Source organism: Chamaea fasciata, unplaced genomic scaffold (genome assembly GCF_029207755.1).
Source record: "Chamaea fasciata isolate MVZ Bird 193981 ecotype frontalis unplaced genomic scaffold, bChaFas1.0.hap1 SCAF_1, whole genome shotgun sequence".
Lineage (NCBI taxonomy): Eukaryota > Metazoa > Chordata > Aves > Passeriformes > Sylviidae > Chamaea > Chamaea fasciata.
The window spans coordinates 121396895-121414758 of NW_027094086.1; the positions used below are offsets into that span (position 1 = coordinate 121396895).

General features: G+C 38.0%; 1 protein-coding gene across 5 annotated transcripts in view; it reads left to right on the forward strand.

Moving 5' to 3' along the window:
* HYCC1 (hyccin PI4KA lipid kinase complex subunit 1) overlaps nucleotides 1-15987 on the forward strand; it is a 43339-nt gene extending 27352 nt beyond the window's left edge. For 2 of the 5 annotated variants that reach the window (XM_066195848.1, XM_066195840.1), the window contains exons 6-12: nucleotides 338-453; nucleotides 780-875; nucleotides 2530-2646; nucleotides 3388-3475; nucleotides 3965-4124; nucleotides 10423-10437; nucleotides 11584-15987. In XM_066195848.1, coding sequence (XP_066051945.1) covers nucleotides 338-453; nucleotides 780-875; nucleotides 2530-2646; nucleotides 3388-3475; nucleotides 3965-4124; nucleotides 10423-10437; nucleotides 11584-12134 — 1143 coding nt within the window. In that variant the 3' untranslated portion in view covers nucleotides 12135-15987. Of the gene's footprint in view, nucleotides 1-337; nucleotides 454-779; nucleotides 876-2529; nucleotides 2647-3387; nucleotides 3476-3964; nucleotides 4125-10422; nucleotides 10718-11583 lie in introns of all 5 variants that reach the window. The other 3 variants (XM_066195877.1, XM_066195867.1, XM_066195857.1) reach the window with 3 other exon arrangements.
* Nucleotides 15988-17864: the final 1877 nt, after the last annotated feature.

Genomic DNA, 17864 nt, shown 5'->3' on the forward strand with positions numbered 1-17864 from the left:
GTGAAAAGTAGTTTTAACATGTTGTACAATGGCATAGGAGCATACTTCTGAGATTTCTGCGTACTGCTAACTGGTCTCTGAGGCCTTTTCAAGGTGGAATAGTCATAATTGCACAATACCCATGCAGCAACTGTGTCTTTTGTTCTTTTCTGAAGCCATATACCTTATCCGGTGTAAAATGAACAGGTAACATCTAAACAGTTAGATAACATTTAATAAATGTTATAATATATACAATTTATATATAAATACGGTGATGCTTATTGTTGTCTATTTTCACTTGCATTAGAGCAAGATTTGAGGTGGACGTGCTCTGAATGACCCTTTTTTCCTTCAGCCTTCCAGCATTGGCTCCATGGCTCTCACTGAAGGAGCTTTGTCGCAGCACGGTTTGTCCAGGGTTGTGTATAGTGGACCTCATCCTCAGAGGGAGATGCTGACAGCCCAGAACAGGTGAAATCGTATCATGGGATTTTGCTTGAGAGTCCAGAATGGATCTGAGCTTCTAATTTTTAGTGTAGTTGCAGACTGAAGGAGGACAGGCGTATGTTGTGTTTTGTTATGTGCTTTTTTGTTTCTAAACACATATAGATGTAGATGCAGAAAGATCAGCAGGGCGTGTTACTACATGTAGAGGAAAAGCTTAGTCAGTTGTCGATTGTATTGAAATACAGTGCCAGATCTGTTCAAATAACCCTTAAAAATGTCCCTGTAAATTTGTTTTCTTTTAAAAAAATAGAAATTGGTAATGGAATTCCAATGTTTCTTTCAAATTCCAGGTTTGAAGTGCTGACTTTCCTTCTGCTCTGTTACAATGCTGCCTTAAGCTACATGCCTGCAATGTCTCTTCAGTCGTTGTGTCAAATTTGTTCAAGGTAATTTCTGTAGGTTGTTTACTCTTAAAATGGCATTTCCAGCTTGAAAAGCAGTCAATTGGGACTTCTTTTTATAAAAACAAGCTTTGAGTTCCAAATGGCCGCTTTTAAACTTGACTTCTTCTCATAGGTGTTTACAGCTGCATTATTTGCCTTTAAAGTATCTTGTACATAACATTGAGTTGAGGTCTCAAAATGGGGAACAATACCTGGCTTATATGCAGGTTAAGTTTCTCCTTTAAGAGGAGAAGTCAAAGAGGATGGTTTGTTTTTAATAACAGTAGTTGTAGTTGTGTTAACTAAAGAAAACCAGAAGTGTCTTTTAGAAGTGTGGTGTATTTTGCATTGCAGGTTTGCTGAATAAGTTCAGATGCTGTGCAGGTTGAAACTTTCTTGTAAATATAGTAGATGTTCAAACTAGAATAAATACATCCGTTTTTATGGATACATTGAGCATTTCCAAAACCAGCTGTTGCTTAAAAAAAACAAAATAACAACTCCAACACACCCCTCCCGACCTCAAAACAAAAAAAGCCTACCTCAGCTTTAATTACAGTGTCTGTTTTTTGGTCAATATCTTTTTTCAAAGAAGAGAAATGGGTACTAAGTATGTTTGTCACTGGATTTTCGTAAGTGGACTTGTGTGTTAAAAGAAAAAATAGAATGCCAACCCAGGAAAGCCAAGAGACCGAGAAGTCAAGTGCCGCAACTTTTTTCTAGGATAGTTCCTAGGCTTCTCCCACAACTAAGGCATGATAATGGATTCCTGTAAGACTTCCTTCTCTTCAAAGGAGTCAAGAGACTTTGGAGCACTTGCCAATATTTACAAGAGTAATTAAAAGATCTGTCTTAGATAAACTGCTCTAAAATATGAGGTAAAAAATACTTAGAAGCTAAGGATTGTGGAAAGGAGACTGATGTTGCTTATTCTGCTTGATTAGGTTTTGATTTTATTTGGACTAAATAATATTTAAAGCATCCAAAAAAGCCCCAAGCAAGTCAACAGTAAATGCAAGCAAGTCTTTCTACTTCAAAACGTTGAATGTTTGGATAGTGAATTATTTAATGGTGTACAATTTAACTTCTTTCATTGTTTGTCATTCCTGACTGGTTTTGTCATTCATGTTTCTCTGAATACTGGAAAATCTTACCCTGACAGCATTTTAGAGTACAGAGCATGTTAGAATATGAGGAATATGTGTCAGAAGCCCTGAATATCTTTCAGTATCCTGTTTGGATGTGGTGGAATCTATATTCTGCTATTTGGATATATAGAATAACGTCTTTAGTTGGTTTGAGCAATATGGAATTTAGGGGGTTTTCTTTAAGATCTACAATGAATGTGTTTTCTTCTAGTAAGTCTAATTCCATTTTTATCACTTTCTTAAATTACAAATATGGATTGTAAATGTGAAAATTACAGCACAAAGCATTTTGTGCTGATCTCAAGTTGTAAATCCAGATTTTTTGCATCTGGGCAGTTACTAAGTCTCTCTTCATAAGAATGTTATCTTACTTGGATGTCATTCTTGCCTTTTTAGAAGAAGGAACTCGGCTTCTATAAACTGATCAGTACTGGTGAAGTATTGAAAGTATATAAACCACAAAGATGGTTACACATTATTTACTGATGACAAGTGTATGATTTCTTTAGAATTTGTGTCTGTGGATATCCTCGCCAACAAGTGAGAAAGTACAAAGGAGTCAACAGTAGGATTCCTGTTTCATCTGAATTTATGGTGCAAATGCTAACAGGGATCTATTATGCCTTGTAAGTTATTTGTTTTTTTCCTAGTATTCAAACAAAATAGAGAAATGCCAGCCTAATTTGTGTACTTGTTCAGACATTCCACCTTGGAGGCATTTTTTTTCCAGTGGGCAGATGTTGTGTCTAGCAGTAAGGTCCTTGGGAAGAGACAGTTCTCCAAGAAGTTGGATGAAGTTACCTGTGTCATACTGGGGAAGGATGGGTGGAACAGCATTTGATAGGTGTAACTGCTGATGGGAGGAAAATATTGTAAAAAGCCTTTTCCAGCTGTTGTCTGCTGTCCACATTTTTGCATGGTTAGTTTTGATATCAGTCTAGTTAAGGAAAAAAGGTTATATTTTTTTCTCTGAGATGGTGATGTCATCTACCTTTTGATACTCATGTTAATGTGTGAAGCTCACTTAGCAACTGAAATAACTGGAGACTAGTAATACTGGAATACTCAAAAGGTAGAGCAATATTAAAATATTCTGTTTGTATTTCAGAATATTTTGTGACTAGCTGATCAACAGCTAATGATACCATTTTTAAATTGCTTGGGGTGGCCAATGAAAATAAAACTTTGTCTCCATAGATGCTACTTCAAAGTTCTCTAATTAGCAGTCTTACTGCTAAGAAACACAAGTAGTTCCAATCCTCTAAACTGAACTCTGAAGGAACACCAGAGCTGTGAAGGTTATATGACCAAGAAAGTTCATCTGTTGACATAGATGCTTGTTATTACATATAATTTTGCCTTTGCAGTTATAATGGAGAATGGGATCTGGCTCGTAAAGCTATGGATGATGTTTTGTATAGAGCACAGCTTGAACTGTATCCAGAACCTCTGCTGGTAGGTATTTTATTTCAACTGTCTGTTGAGTAGAATTTTTAGCCTGGGAAATCCTTGCTGTGAGCATGCCTGATGCAAGGTGATACCAGGAACCTAAACCTGTGTGTGTGCTTGTGCAAACAGCCCGATCTGTAAGTGCACACACTACACAGGGCTTTTCACTGTACTTATTCGTGGTGTCATGTTTCCTTGTGACCAAGCTGTTCTCAGTAGAACACTTCTAAGTCTTCAGAACTAGGATAATAGTGCAGCAGAACTCTCAAGGAATGGCCACATCTTGAAACTGGAAACTTTGTTTTAAGGAATTGACAAGTGTAAGTTCTGAGGGCTAATTGCAGCCAGCATTTTTGAGAGACCTTGCAAAAGGGTGGTGTGCTTTCTGACCACAAATTGGAATTGTACACAGTATTCTTCTTGAAATAGTAAGAACCCCCAACAGAATTCTTCTAAAATTTGGATAAGAACTTAAGTGCATCTTTTCTGTTCTAGGTTGCTAATGCAATAAAAGCTTCACTGCCTCAGGGTGCCATGAAATCTAGTAAAGAAGGTACAAGATGCATTCAGGTTGAAATTACACCTACTTCATCCAGAATATCAAGAAATGCTGTGACTAGCATGTCTATAAGAGGACATAGATGGAAAAGGCATGGTAAGAAACATGTTTTGCAATTAATTCTTAGCTTTTTCTGTGTTTTTAAAATAATATCGAGAATTTTTATTATTTTGCATATTCATTGCTTATAGGCAAGCAGCAATTTGGAGGATTTTATTTTCTTGACTGGTGAATGGGAATCTCAACACAATTCAGATGAAGTTATTCTTTATTTCCTTAACCATGTTTTTAAAAAAACCACAGCACACACAAACTCTTTTTGTTAAATGGAGGTGTACACAATTACTCCTCCCTTAGAAAATGATCCTGCTTTCTTCTGAAAACTAGTTTCTTGTACCTGAAGCAAAATAAATATTTAACAACTTTACCACAGAACCTCATCAGTCTTAAAGTACTTAAATAAAAATTGGATTTAAGGATAGAGGGATAAACTACTATGTTTTGGTGTTGTGGTTTAACCCACACAACCAGTAAACCCCATCCAACTGCTTACACGCTCCCCACAGTGGGATGGGGGAGAGAACTGGAAGAGTAAAAGTGAGAAATCTTGTTGAAATAAAGCCAGTTAGTGAGATAAAGCAAAAGACGTGCACACAAGCAGAGCAAAACTGGGAATTCATTCACTGCTTCCCTTGGATAGGCAAGAGTTCAGCCATGCCCAGGAAAGCAGAGCTCCATCATACCTAACAGTTATTTGGGAGGACAAACACCAAATATCCCCCCCCTTCCTTCTTCTTCCCCCAGCTTTGTATACTGAGTATGATGTTACGTGGTCTGGAATACCCCTTGGGTCAGCTGGGGGCAGCTGTCCCAGCTGTGTCCCCTCCCAGCTCTTTGTGCACCCCCAGCCTGCTCACTTGGTCAGGTGGGGTGAGGAGCACAAAAGGCCTTGGATCTGTGCAAGCACTACAAGTAACAAAAATCTGTGCAAGTAACAAAAATACCCCTGTATCAATAAAAATAGCAACAGTATTTCCACCCCAAATCCAAAACACGGCCCCATACCAGCTACTGTGAAGAAAATTGTCTCTGTTCCAGCCAAAGCTTGTATATTTGGGCAAACTATTTATAAGGGCTTCCACAAATCAGAACACCAGTCTGGGATGAAAAGTAGGAAAAAATGATTCCAAATGTACTGCAGAAGTATCAGTACCAGCACGAGATTCTGTGAGTCTAAATGTTTTATGTCTCCACTTTTGCCATCTTCAGATGAGGGAAAGAGCCCCTGGACCAGCGATCAGAATTGGCAACTGTTCTGTTGGGATTGTAGTTCTAGTAACAGACTAAAAGTGTGAGTGTAGATAAGAGTGCTTTTCTAATAGGTTCTCTGAAGATTTTGTAGTACCATTAAAATTTCTGTATGATGTGTACTAAGTGAGCTTTTGTGGTATACGGACAGTTCAGTTAGAAAAATTTTGCTAAATTACTTGGCATAAATTGGCCAAGAGGTAATTCAGGTAAGTGTTGAGAAACACTTGCTGGTAGAACACATTTGTGGTAGTAGTACCAATAGTAAGCTGCCAGAGGGAGTGAAGGACAGAGAAGAAAGGGAAAATAACCAAATTTCATTTCAGTTGATTAAAACCTACTTAAAACTGTCAGATAAACCTGAGGAGCAAAACATTAGTGTCTTTAGTGAGATGGCGTAGCAGGTCATTACTGACGTCTCACAGATGCTAAGGACCATTTTATTTTTCTTTCTTCAGCCTTAAAGTTATAAAGCATGGATTATTGACCAGATGCAAGAAAACAGTACGATATCTCAGCCTTTAAGTGGACAAATGCCCTCTGAAGCTTGGCAATTTTATTAGCTATTATTTTTGAGTGGTTTTGATGCTTGTTCAAATGAGATAGTGGAGAGTAACACATATCAAGGATACTGAGTGCTAGGTCATCCAGAGAAATTGAAAGTGTATTAAAATAAACATTCCCTTTGTGTTTACAGGAGAAGATTCAGGAGACCAAAATGGTACAAAATGAGTATTGGATGCATCTTTATAAGAATGCAAAATTTTCAGGAGATACAGAAATAGAGAAGTTTTTACAGTTATTGCCTCCTCGCAAGGAGTGTGGCTTGGTGAAGTTTGAGGAAAAAGTGTGGGACAAGTGTACCCTGCAGCAGATAACAGTAAGGAGACAGGGAAACGAGAATACAAATTGAACTCAGAAGTGGAGTGGAATGCTGGTTTTATGAGAGTTTTACAAAGTGGGACAACTTGAGAGAAACAGCAATACTCTAGTTAGTTAGTTAGTTAGTTAGTGCGATCCGAGCAAGGAGTGAGGAGTCAGTGTTCAGGGATGAAGATTGAAGGATTAAGGACTTTTTCAAAACAGCTCATGTCAACATTTTATTTGGGTTTCTGTGAAAATGTTGTATTTGTCTCAACAGTACAGGATTTAATTAAGAGGAAGAAAATCACTTGGTGTAAGGTGGGTTGGAATGGAATGTGTGGCAGGCTGTGGGAGTAATTGTAAGTTTGAAGGCTATGCAAGCATTAGGCTAATTTAGAGTCCTAAGCTGAATCTGTGGTATCTAGCTAAGTGACTATCATTTGTGTTGTTTTAAATGGTAAATATTCCATATGTAAATCACTTTGGCTAATCTCTTCAAAATTCTCATTATAAAATCCTAACAAAACTTTTCTTTGTGGCTTGGACAGCCTTTTAAAAGTCTGAGTGGATGGTCTCCTGTTTTCTAAATTCCTACTAACCTAATTGACTGCCACACAGTTCCTGAGGAAACAAAGTTGTGAAATACATCTTCAGAATTGGCATGCAGAAAGAATATCAAGGCTTGTGCTTACACATGCTTGTTTGAATTAAAATGAATACTGGAATTGGTAGAAATTAGATTACAAACCTTGTACCTCTTGACCATTATTCTCTCTCTCTTTCTCTCACAGTGTAAGAGGAAAAAATGTGTTTGCGGGATTATTTTTATTTTATTTTCATTATAATAAAAATTAGTATAAATGGATTTGGAGGTCAGAGGAGACAGCTGAGAGGTATTTGATATTATACATTATGTGGACTAGGAGAGCTGATGAAGCAAATTATCTCTTGGGGAAGCAAGGGCAGCAATTTTCAATCACTAATTATGTGTGTAAAATAAAACAGAAGAACCTCAGTGAATCACATTTCCAGCTGAGAAGCATGGGGTTTATTTTCTTTATGTTTTAAAAAATTCATTTTAGTATAAAAGCTTTCAGACATTACATCTTGCTAGTCTTTGCTAGAACTCTAGATTGAAGTCAGTTTTGAATAAAGGTTGACTTAACATTCAATCTGCTTGTGATATGTAGCCCTGTAATTCGTTCATTAGGAGCAGCTATGTAGAAGGACTTTTTAAATTCAATAAGTAATGTGAATTTGGACTTCACAGATAGGTACTTCAGAGGTACTAAAGGTGAGGGTGATTTGCAAAGTGGATCTATCTGTTCACAAATGGGTAGTGTTCATGGTGTGAGCTGAGACTAGCCACTACTTACCAACAAATTATTTAGTGCCATCAGATTGGATTGCCTATATATTATCACAACCTGAAGGAGAGCATTAGCTCTTATGTGTAGAGGTGTGTGTAAGAGAAATACTCTGATATAACAGACTTAGAAGAGCTGACCAGATGTTGGTAAGATACATAACACAAGTACAAAGACATCAACTAGTGGAGAGGGACAAGAAGCTACTTTTTTGTTCACTGCAGAAATTGACTTTCATGTAGTACACAAGGTTTAGAAATACTACTCTTTGAATTCTCTCTGTGGAGAGAATTTTCTTACTTTCTAATTTTTTTAACAGTATTAATTTCTGAAATAATTGTAACTTGGAAGTGTCTGAAGTTAATGCTAATCTTGGGGTATAAGCGTGGTGCTTTTATGACTAATTAAATATGCTAACACAGTTGTGCAGGACATGCAGCTTGAGCTTGTGGGGGTTAAAATTGAATTACAGTCTGAATAGGCAGTTTGCCTGTGCAGTCTGAGGTAAGTGATCTGGACAACCATAATAAGGTAGACTATAATTTTGAATTAAGTTTTAGCAGTTAGTAAACATGAAATGCATTTATCAAGGTTGGTTGTACTAATAAAGCATTCAGAAATGTGACACCAAATACATTTTCCTTCAGCTGCTGTGGGTATATCTATGTTAACAGTCAAACTGACATAGTTATTCATTTTCATCTCTCCACTGTTCAACAGTGTCCTTGGTTTTCTCTTTTGTTACATTACCTTGTGCACTGGGTATTAATAGCTCTCTCTCAAAGGCTAGACTCCCAGAGCTGTCCAGCTTGAAAGCAGTGTTATCTTCACCACCAAGCACTATGAAGCTGAAGCTTTGGTTTGAGTGTCCTTAAAAGTTGTAAAATAAGAAGGGTATGCTGCTATGAAGGGCATGGATTGTGTAGTCTTATCCCTGCCCCAAAACTGTAAATGCTATGGTAGACAGTGTTAATGGGAGCTGAGATACCCAGTGTCCCATTTTTTCCATTAGTTTCCTCCTGCAGTCAGCTAAATTCAGAGAAAGGCATATTTAGTCATAATTATAATGTGTAAAACTCTTTTAACTTTTTGGGGTTTTTTTCCTCAGTTCATTATATTAATGGTTACTCAGCTGTGGGAATGCAGCAATATTGGCTAAAGTGCTGATACCACAGCTGGATGTTACGTTTAGAAGTGCACACCACCGAATAACAATAACTGGAGATTGCTTTTATACAGAATCTTCTGCAAAAAAAACCCCTTTGTTTTTCAGATTTCTGCTGTGAACTTTGAGTCTTTTTTATTTGTAGTTGGATAATTAGTGCTTTTCTGACAGTTAAGCTCTGTTCTGCCCTTTTCTCTCTGGGCAGCAGGAAGGAGTTTCAAAGAGTGCCATTGGGGAGGCACAAGTTCCTCACTCCGGTGAAGTTAGAGCACTGAGGCCAATCAGAGCATTGGTCTTCTCACTAACCTTTCTGCTCCTGTGTTTTTAGAAAAAAAAATGCTGTATTTGATGGTGGTATCATTATCACAGCTGTTTATTTATTGTTATTGCTATTGCAGTTCATGGTGCTCTTTGTCACCTTTGCTACTGAAAATAGAAGACTTTTGCAGAAAGTGCGGTTACAAGTCAATGAATCTGTTTTGAGTTTCCTCCCAAATATCAGGAATTCAGTGAGGAATAGCGTCCTCACTATAACACAATAATAGCCATTTCCTTTGGTTGGTGCAGCTTGTTAAATAGATACTTTGACTGGTCATTGATTAGTTAGAAATACTTATGATGATGAGAATTTTCAGGTAAAATAAGGGTTAGCTCTTACACCAGGAAACACTGATGTCCATCCCTGCCAGAATAACCTTCTGGCTCAGCTCTGATCAGTGCAGACAGCACAAATGGTAGTGAAAAGCCCAGTGCTGGAGCTACCTGACCTAGAGGATACACTGTGCCTGCACAAGAGTTTTCAGTGACCTGGAGACAGGAGAAAGAGGGCATCCCCTTGAATTAAAGAGCATTAGAGCTGCCACTGTGAAAAATCATCTCATTGTAAATTCCTTTGGTTTTTGACTTCATGCTGTCAGTTCAGTGTGCTGCCAGCTTCTGTCATGTGCAGTAGCAGACTGGCACAGTGTAGTCTGGGTGGTCCTTACTTCATCCTCTGGTCTGAAAGGGCTGCAGTACAAATAAAACAGGGACTCACTTGAGCTTTATTCTGAGCTCTGCTTTTAGTGCATTTTTAGTCTTGTCAAGTTTCTGTGCCACAGCGCTCTCCACTAGTTTTTCTGGGGTATCCAGAAATATCTTTCAAATTTTCTGAGAACAGTTTTTTGAAATGAAGGAAGAAAATGGAAATCAAAGTGTGCTTGAGTTGGCTTTGTTGTTTCACTGTTAGTTTTCAAGCTGACCAAGGTGCGGCATCATGACATTGTATGTGTAGAATTTCTAGTCTTGAATGATAATATATGAAGTTGTAAAATTTCATTGTAAAAGTAAGTTTCATTCTAGCATGGTGAAACAGAGAATATATCGTAATAAAAGGGAATTATGAGCTGTTCTTTGGTTTTTGATAATCTGTTTCATAATCCTCAGAAATTTCAGTTTTGAAAGATCAAGCATGGGCCTTTCCAATGTGTGGTGTAGGCCAATAACTGGAAGATTGAAGACAGCCATTTTAGAAATAAAGCAAAATTCCATACTTGCTAATGTTGCTAATTAACAAGAGGTTAATATGTGTACATCTGCTTTAATTTATAATGCTTAAGTCATCTGTATCTATTGGCTTTTGTTTCATGTTTTGTTTCAGACATCTTTTGTTGTTTTTTGTTTTTTTTTTCTTATCCATCTTTAATTCTAGAACAACCAGAGAATGGTAATGATGCTACTGAATTGGGCAACTTTATCATACCTGAGATTAGTGTCACAAGTGTGGCTGGAGAGAGGACCGGGAATGGGGAAAAGAGCAGAGCTCTAGCAGACAATGATGTTCAGCATTTACAGGGAGTACAGGAAACAGCTACAGATCCTAGAACTGACAGCAAAGGCATGCCAGAAATCAGGAGGCAGAAATCTGTAAGAAAAATGATGGAGGATGGAATAAACTCATCTGGCAGAGTGCAGTTTTAGCAGAGCACTTGTAGCTGCACTCTAAGGTACCGCTGTTGATTGAAAGGGTCACTGCTGCATGTTTCAAGAATTACAGTATGCAGTTAATATATTTGCATGTGTAATAACACAGTTGCATGTATCGCACACAGCTTTGTCTGTGCCACAGATGATGACATACATACATACAAGTAGATGTATTTAAACTGGAGAAAATACACTGAGACTCAACATACCTTTGAGTTTGTTAAGCATATTTATGTGAGTTTACAAAATCCAGTGGTCAATGGGATGAAAAATCCATCAAAGTGGATGTTAAAAGTATCTTGCTATGTAACTCAGATTTCCCAAATTCTACCTTTTATGGTGTACTGGAGATCTCACGTTGTGCTTGAGTTTCCAATTCTTACCACCAGACCTGTGATGCAGAAAGTGACCTTTCAGTCCTAAAAGCATTCTTGGGTTGCTAAACATGCAGGTGCCATATTGGGTGTCTGGGGGCATTGATCACATACCTCTGTGATTAACGAGCTTTGCCAAATCCTGTAGTGGATCACTTGCTCAAAATAAGATTTACACATTTTTTTGGTCTGTATGGTATTTTCTAGTGTCTATCTTTCTAATTTCCTGCATGAATTAACAAGACTGCATTTCTTTTTTTTTTTTTTCCCTTCAAAATCACAAAATGAGATGGGGGGCATGCTTTTTGATGTAGTAATGCGGCATTACTTGCTGTAGCTCTATATCCTAATGAACCTTAATTCCACAATGTCATGGAATAGGTAAGCATTGTCTTCTGTTCTACTGCTTTATGGCTTCATGCTTATAAATATCAAAATTGAACAATATGTAAAATCAATGAATGTGAGACAGTCAATTGCTGATTTTTTTTATTTCTGTTTCTACCATGCAGATAATTCTGATTTAGCAATTGAAGAAGAACTGATAGAAGTATCTGAAACCGATGAAGGGTTTTACTCTAGGGCCACTTCTGGTACAAGCCAGTCTGCCCTATCTAACAGCAGCACCCCGAGCAGCAAGAACCTCTTAGGGAAGAGCCAACGAAGGTCTGGAGGAAGCAAACCTGGAGGAAAAGAAAAAGAAGGGGAAACCTGCAGAGAGCATTTATCACGGAAACAAACTCAGAGAGCCATGAGTGAGAATCTAGAGCTTGTCTCTCTGAAGAGACTGACACTGACAACCAGCCAGTCCCTGCCTAAGCCTGGCAGCCATAGCCTGGCCAGGACGACCACTACTGTGTTTAGTAAATCCTTTGAACAGGTCAGTGGTGTCCCAGTTCCAAATAATCGTGTCTCTGGTACAGAGGCAAACAGGTTTTCAGCTTGCAGTCTTCAGGAGGAAAAATTGATATATGGAACAGAAAGAACAGATCTGCCTATTTTAAGCAAACAACCTAATCAGCAGCGACCTCCTAGTATTAGCATAACTTTGTCAACAGATTGATATTAAATTGGCCAGTATAAAAAATAAATTACTGAGACTTTATCCTGGTATTGGTACATTAAGCTCTTAATATGCCATACATTACTTCCTTAAGTCTCAAACCCATAAATCCTTGGGTCATGTTTGACAGTAATAGTGAATAGACAACGGTTAGAATTATTTTGAGTCAACTTCTGGTAGCTTTACAGCTTCTTGAAAAGTTTATACCTTCACCAGCGAACAAGCGTTAATTGGTTGGTTGTCACTGACCGAGGCGCGTGGCTTCCTACAGATGTACAATGTGGGAACAAATAGAGTATCTCTCCCAGATTCTACTTTTTGTGTTCAAAAAGGCATAGGCAAAGCTGCAAGTACTTAGGGGTTTTTTTAGGAGGAGTCTTGCAGTGTTGTCATGCAATTTTGGAAGAACTTTGTAAGAAGAAACATTGTCTTATGTGTAAGCTGTGTTTACATGTAAGATTAAACTAGAAGCATCACTTCAGTGTTTGATGTTCTGGTGGCTTTTGTATTGGTAGTTAGTACATGTAGCAATGTTCATACTTCTTTATGCCTGCATAAGTCCAATTTTAGATGTATTTTGGTTTACCTATATGTCTTCAAAACTGGGCCTAAATTAATACAGCACCAGTGCTTGTGGCTGGGAGTTACTATCAATTGTTGTAATGGTCTTTAGACTTAAAAATTATGTGACATACTCTTTTTTTTAGGATTCTTAACTATCAGTTCCAAAACTACTCACTGAAAAGTCGGTCATCGGTATTTTTATTGCCTGTGGGGAACAGATGTGCTTGTGTACCAGTGTTATGTGGAAATATGAGCCCTTTGCACTGACTCAAGCAAATCAGGAGTGTGAATGTGCTTAACATGAATTTCATGCTTGACACTAAGAGAATACTACCGAAGGATGTGTACTTTCAGTAACTTGCAAGCACAAAGGGAAACTATAATGTAAATATAATTAGCACTGTAATTCCTAGGGGTTTTTATATCTATTATTTTTCTAGTTTGAAATTCTACACCAGCAACCTGTTCAAGGTTTTACCTAACCTTTAACCTTCAGTGAGTTTGACAACAACTTTTATAATGTTAAGATTTAATTAAAAAATGGACATTCAAACTTTTTAGGCAGAAATCTGAAGAAGGCAGATGCTGTCAAAACCACTCCAGTAGCAGTTATTAGCTGATGAATAGACAGTATATTATTATGAGTGGAGAAGGAGGATGAAGATCTAAGCCATAGTTGCTCCCAACTGTCCAGATTTCTGCAGCTGTTAGTCCATTATTGTCAAGAACATTGTAAAAAAAACACAAACACTAAAATTCTGGTAGACTTTCCCACTTGCTTGGTGATAAGTTTAGATACTTTTGACTTAAACTGAAGCACAAGTAACTTTTAAACAGCTAATGTTATTCAGGATCATAACAATTAATAAAGTGGTTTATTAAAGAAAAGAGTAAGTAAGTTGTACAACTGTACTGATAAGACCACAGACTGGATGTGTACATTCCTGAGAATTCATGAAAGTATGCAGAATGACCCCATCAGTCTGTAGGTGTTTATATTTACCCAGGAGCCTGAGTTTAAAGGAAAATGCCACAATTTCTCATTCTTCACTTTGTTGTGTGACACTGTTCTAATCTAGTAATGCAGTACTTCACCTTTTTACAGTGAAGTATTTTCCTAATTTTACATGAAGACTTATATTCCTAATGGATGAACTATGAATTTGCCCTGTTTAGTTTTTAATACTTTGGCCAGTGAGAAAAACTGCTTCTTTGAGGTTGTTTTTGTAAATACTTTCTACAGCAGAAAATTTACCCTCTTTTTTATAGGTTTTTCTGCAATACCCATTAGACAGGACATTTGTTTCTCATTGACTAATGCATCTGGCTGCTGGACATGCATAACCACGAGCAACAGCAGGGTGTTAGGCAGCTGATAGCAGGCATTGGCTATCTCTACACACACTGAATGTACTGCTCTTCCTTCCCTTGAAATTTGATCTAAATGTTGCAAAGAAATAACCTGCAGAACTTGCAGCAGTTTCCTAATCTGCTTTTGCAGTGTATGATCTAAAGAGCACATTAGAAAAAATTTGCAGTAATTTCAATTGACATTAAACTAGAATAGATGAATAAAATTGCAGTAGACAAATATTTGTTGTTATGGTATTAGTTGTGAGGTGTTGTTGAGGGGCTGGAACTTTTGAGAATTCTGCTGGTTTTGCTTTGTTTCATTTAATTCATAATTATTTGTTACCTCCATGGTAGACACTCCTTCAAGCTGGGTGTTGATATAAAAGATATTTATTATGCTGGGAAGATTTAGCTCTAAATATTAAAGATTTCAAATTAGGATCTAAAATGCCATAAAGTGTAGATATGTAACATAATGTTTCCAGTACTCTTGGCTACAAGCCAAATGGTGTTGAAATGAAGTTAGTTTATCCTTTTATTTTATCCAGCTGGTCTGGCTTGAACCCAAGACATAATAGGCTCATATTGGTACAACTGAAATAACATAAATCTTCATACTTCTTTGAGAAAATGATAAAAGGAAAGGTTCTTGGTACTAAAGACTGTTCTGTCCATACATATGTGGCTTCATATAAACACATTTGTATTGGTCTCTGGAGTAACTTTAGCCAGTGTTGAGTGTGTTTTTGTGAGCTGACATCACACCTTCATACTGATCGAGTCTAAAGAATTTCTTTCCTGAGTACCAAAACTTTCTTAATTTTCTTAAAAAATTGAGAAGCTTGTTTTTGGGTTGGTTTTTTTTTTCTTTTTTTTAAAAAAGCACATCAGGGGAGAGTGAGGGCAGAATTATTTGTCCAAATATCCATGATGCAGGGTTTGGAGAGGGGGTAGGAAGAGCAGTGGGGGAAGTGGGGCAGGAAGCAGGTATTTCTAAAATTGTCAAACTCTGGGGGTTTGAGCATTATCCAATCATTTCAGACTGTCAAATGTAAAGTCTTTGTTAAAGAAGTAGATGTCTTCTAACAGTGTAAAGGAAACCTATTAAGACACCACATATTACAGTCTGCCTGGGAGTGGGTAGTTCTGATGAATACCTTCCAAACATACACAGCTGCACCATTCTGCAGGGAAAATGTTATGTAGGAGTGAATCATCTCACGCTGTAATAAGAGAAGTTGTTTCAATGCTGACGTTTATAACTGACCTTACTGTTCCAAATCAGAGGGCACTGTTTCCAAGGATGGCTTTGAACAGTAACAGTTGCAAAACTCATCGGGGCTGAGAAGAATTACTTTTGTTGTGAGAATATGTAACATTTGTGCAAAAAGTGTATGGCCTCTAACCACTTGCTGTAGGGCTGCAATGACTTTTTGGAATCGATTTAAATGTCTTGAATTGCCTTGATTACCTAAAGAATTTGAAAGGTACATAAATAGAGCTATTTTAGCCACACTTCTCTCTAAGGAGGTTTCCTATGAGAAATTCTAGAAATTTCTGATGTAATTGTCTGATACCTTTTGTTGGTCTTTGAGGCTTAAATGCTGTATATAGATGTATAATATATTGCCTTTTGTATTTGTATAATTCTACTTTTAAGGCTAGATGTGCACTTTTGATATTCCCTGAAGTCTGGAATATCTGCATCAGTCTATAGATGTCTGTCTTCACGTGAGAACCTGAATTTAAGCAACTGCCACACTTCCATTCTTCAGCTCATTATGTGACACTGTTTTAGAAACAGTTTTTCACCTTTCTTGCAGTGAAGTGTTCTCTTGATTGTACATGAAAACTTACATTCCTAATGTATAGGCTACAAGATTGTCTTTTTAGTGTTTAATAATTTTGGCAGTAAAATAAATTTGGTTTTTTTGAAGTTGTATGCTTTTGTAAATACTTTGTACAGTAGAAGATTTTGCCTCTTTACAGACTTTGTTGAAATACACATTACATAGCAACATATTTGTTCAGTTTTCATTCTAAACATCTAGAAGTCATAGTAAGATTGACTGCATTACTTAAAATATGCTGAATACCCATTTTGCACAACCAGGGTCTGCAAATGCAGCCTTGTCAGGAAGGACACTGTGGCTGAGAAGTGCTGATGGGTGAAGGGCCAGTTCAAGCAGATGAGTTGCAAACTGGCAGAAGCAGATTGGGATCCTGTCAGTAAAGCAGCACTGCTTGAGCAGCTTGGTAGTTTTGGTGGTGTGAACATAAACAGTGGTTTGATACACAGCCATTATTTGCACTGTGTCCAGGGTAGCTCTGGGGGCTGTTCTTGCTGGTAACAACAGAAGCAAAGGTGGCAGCGAGTACCTTGGCCTTTTCTGTATCCCCTGCCAGCAGCTCCTCTGCCCCACTCAGCAGTGGTGTCTTATTTTTTCCCTAGTCTTCCTGTTGATGATGATCTCTCTGCTAAATCTTTTTTCCACTGCCCTATGCTTTCCTCGCCATATTCCACTTCATTTGGGTTTTGTCTTTCCTAACTCCCATCCTGTGCATGCTTGGATGGTGCATCTCCCCAGCTCGCCTGCTCTTGCTTCCACCTCTTGTCTGCTGCTTTTTCATGTCTAGTCAGGAGCTCCTGAATCATGCTTCCATGCCTTCTGCCACCGATGCTTGCTTTTCTGTGTGTAGCCATAGACCATTCTTAAACCTGGAAGAAATGGTTCTTGAATATCCTCCAGCTCTCCTGGGCCTTTCTCTCTAGGATGGGCTCCCATGGGCACCTGCAGAGAAATTCCTGTGCGAGGCAAGATCTGGTCTGTAGGTCTAGGGTCATGATCCTGCATTTAGGTAAGGGTTTTTTTCCTTTGTCCTTAACAAATCTAGTCTCTGGTGCAATGCTGTAGAGAAATCTGGATGAATGAAAGAGCTGTAGTAGAGGGCAGCACTGGGAGACCTCACTGCATAGTTTCCTCTTTTTCAGGTATCAGTCTTTAACTGTGTCTTTTGGATGGACAAAACTCAGTTTCCCTTCATTTAAATGGCCTAGAAAGGAAATCTGATTCCAGTCATCAGAGTGGGTAAAAGTTTTCCTTTGCAAAAGGTACAAATTAGACTTGATGCTGTGATTGTCCTGTAAGTGTGTAGGATTTGCAATTTCAGTTACAGTGAGTGAAAGGCAGTGCTTAAAATGAGCTCTTACGTCATTTCAGGTTCAAATAGCTATTGCTTAGTGAAAGACAACATAAATTTCAAGACCTTTTCTCTTCCCAAAATGCGGTACTCCAAAATACTGCCTGTATTTGAAGGATGAGAATATTGCCGAGAGCCTGCTGGACAATTCACGGGGAAAGGGGTGTACAAAGGTATTACAGGCAATTAGTAATGAGTTACAGAAATTACATTTGTTCCTACAGACTTCACAGCTGGTTGCCTGCACTGAGCTTGTAATAGTTGTTTTTCATGTTTTATGTTAATCTGGCTCTGTATCAAAGATGACTTCAGTATGGAGGTTTTCTCCCAGCCCACAGCTGCCAGGTAATAAATACACCTGCTAATTCAGGGTAGTGGGAAGAATGTCACAGTGAAACTCCAGAAGCCTTTGTGAAACAAGCCTTCACATTGCACGGTGCTCGCTTCGTTAACTTGATTCCTAAAATAAGGTTGTGTTTAATCATCTGTTACTCTACATGTGCAGGGACAATACAGAAATTTAATGGTGCGGAAGGACTTGTGGAAGTCAGTCTGAGTCACACAGCACTTCTGACAAGTTGTTCTCATCAGTAGTGCTGACTAATACTGGCA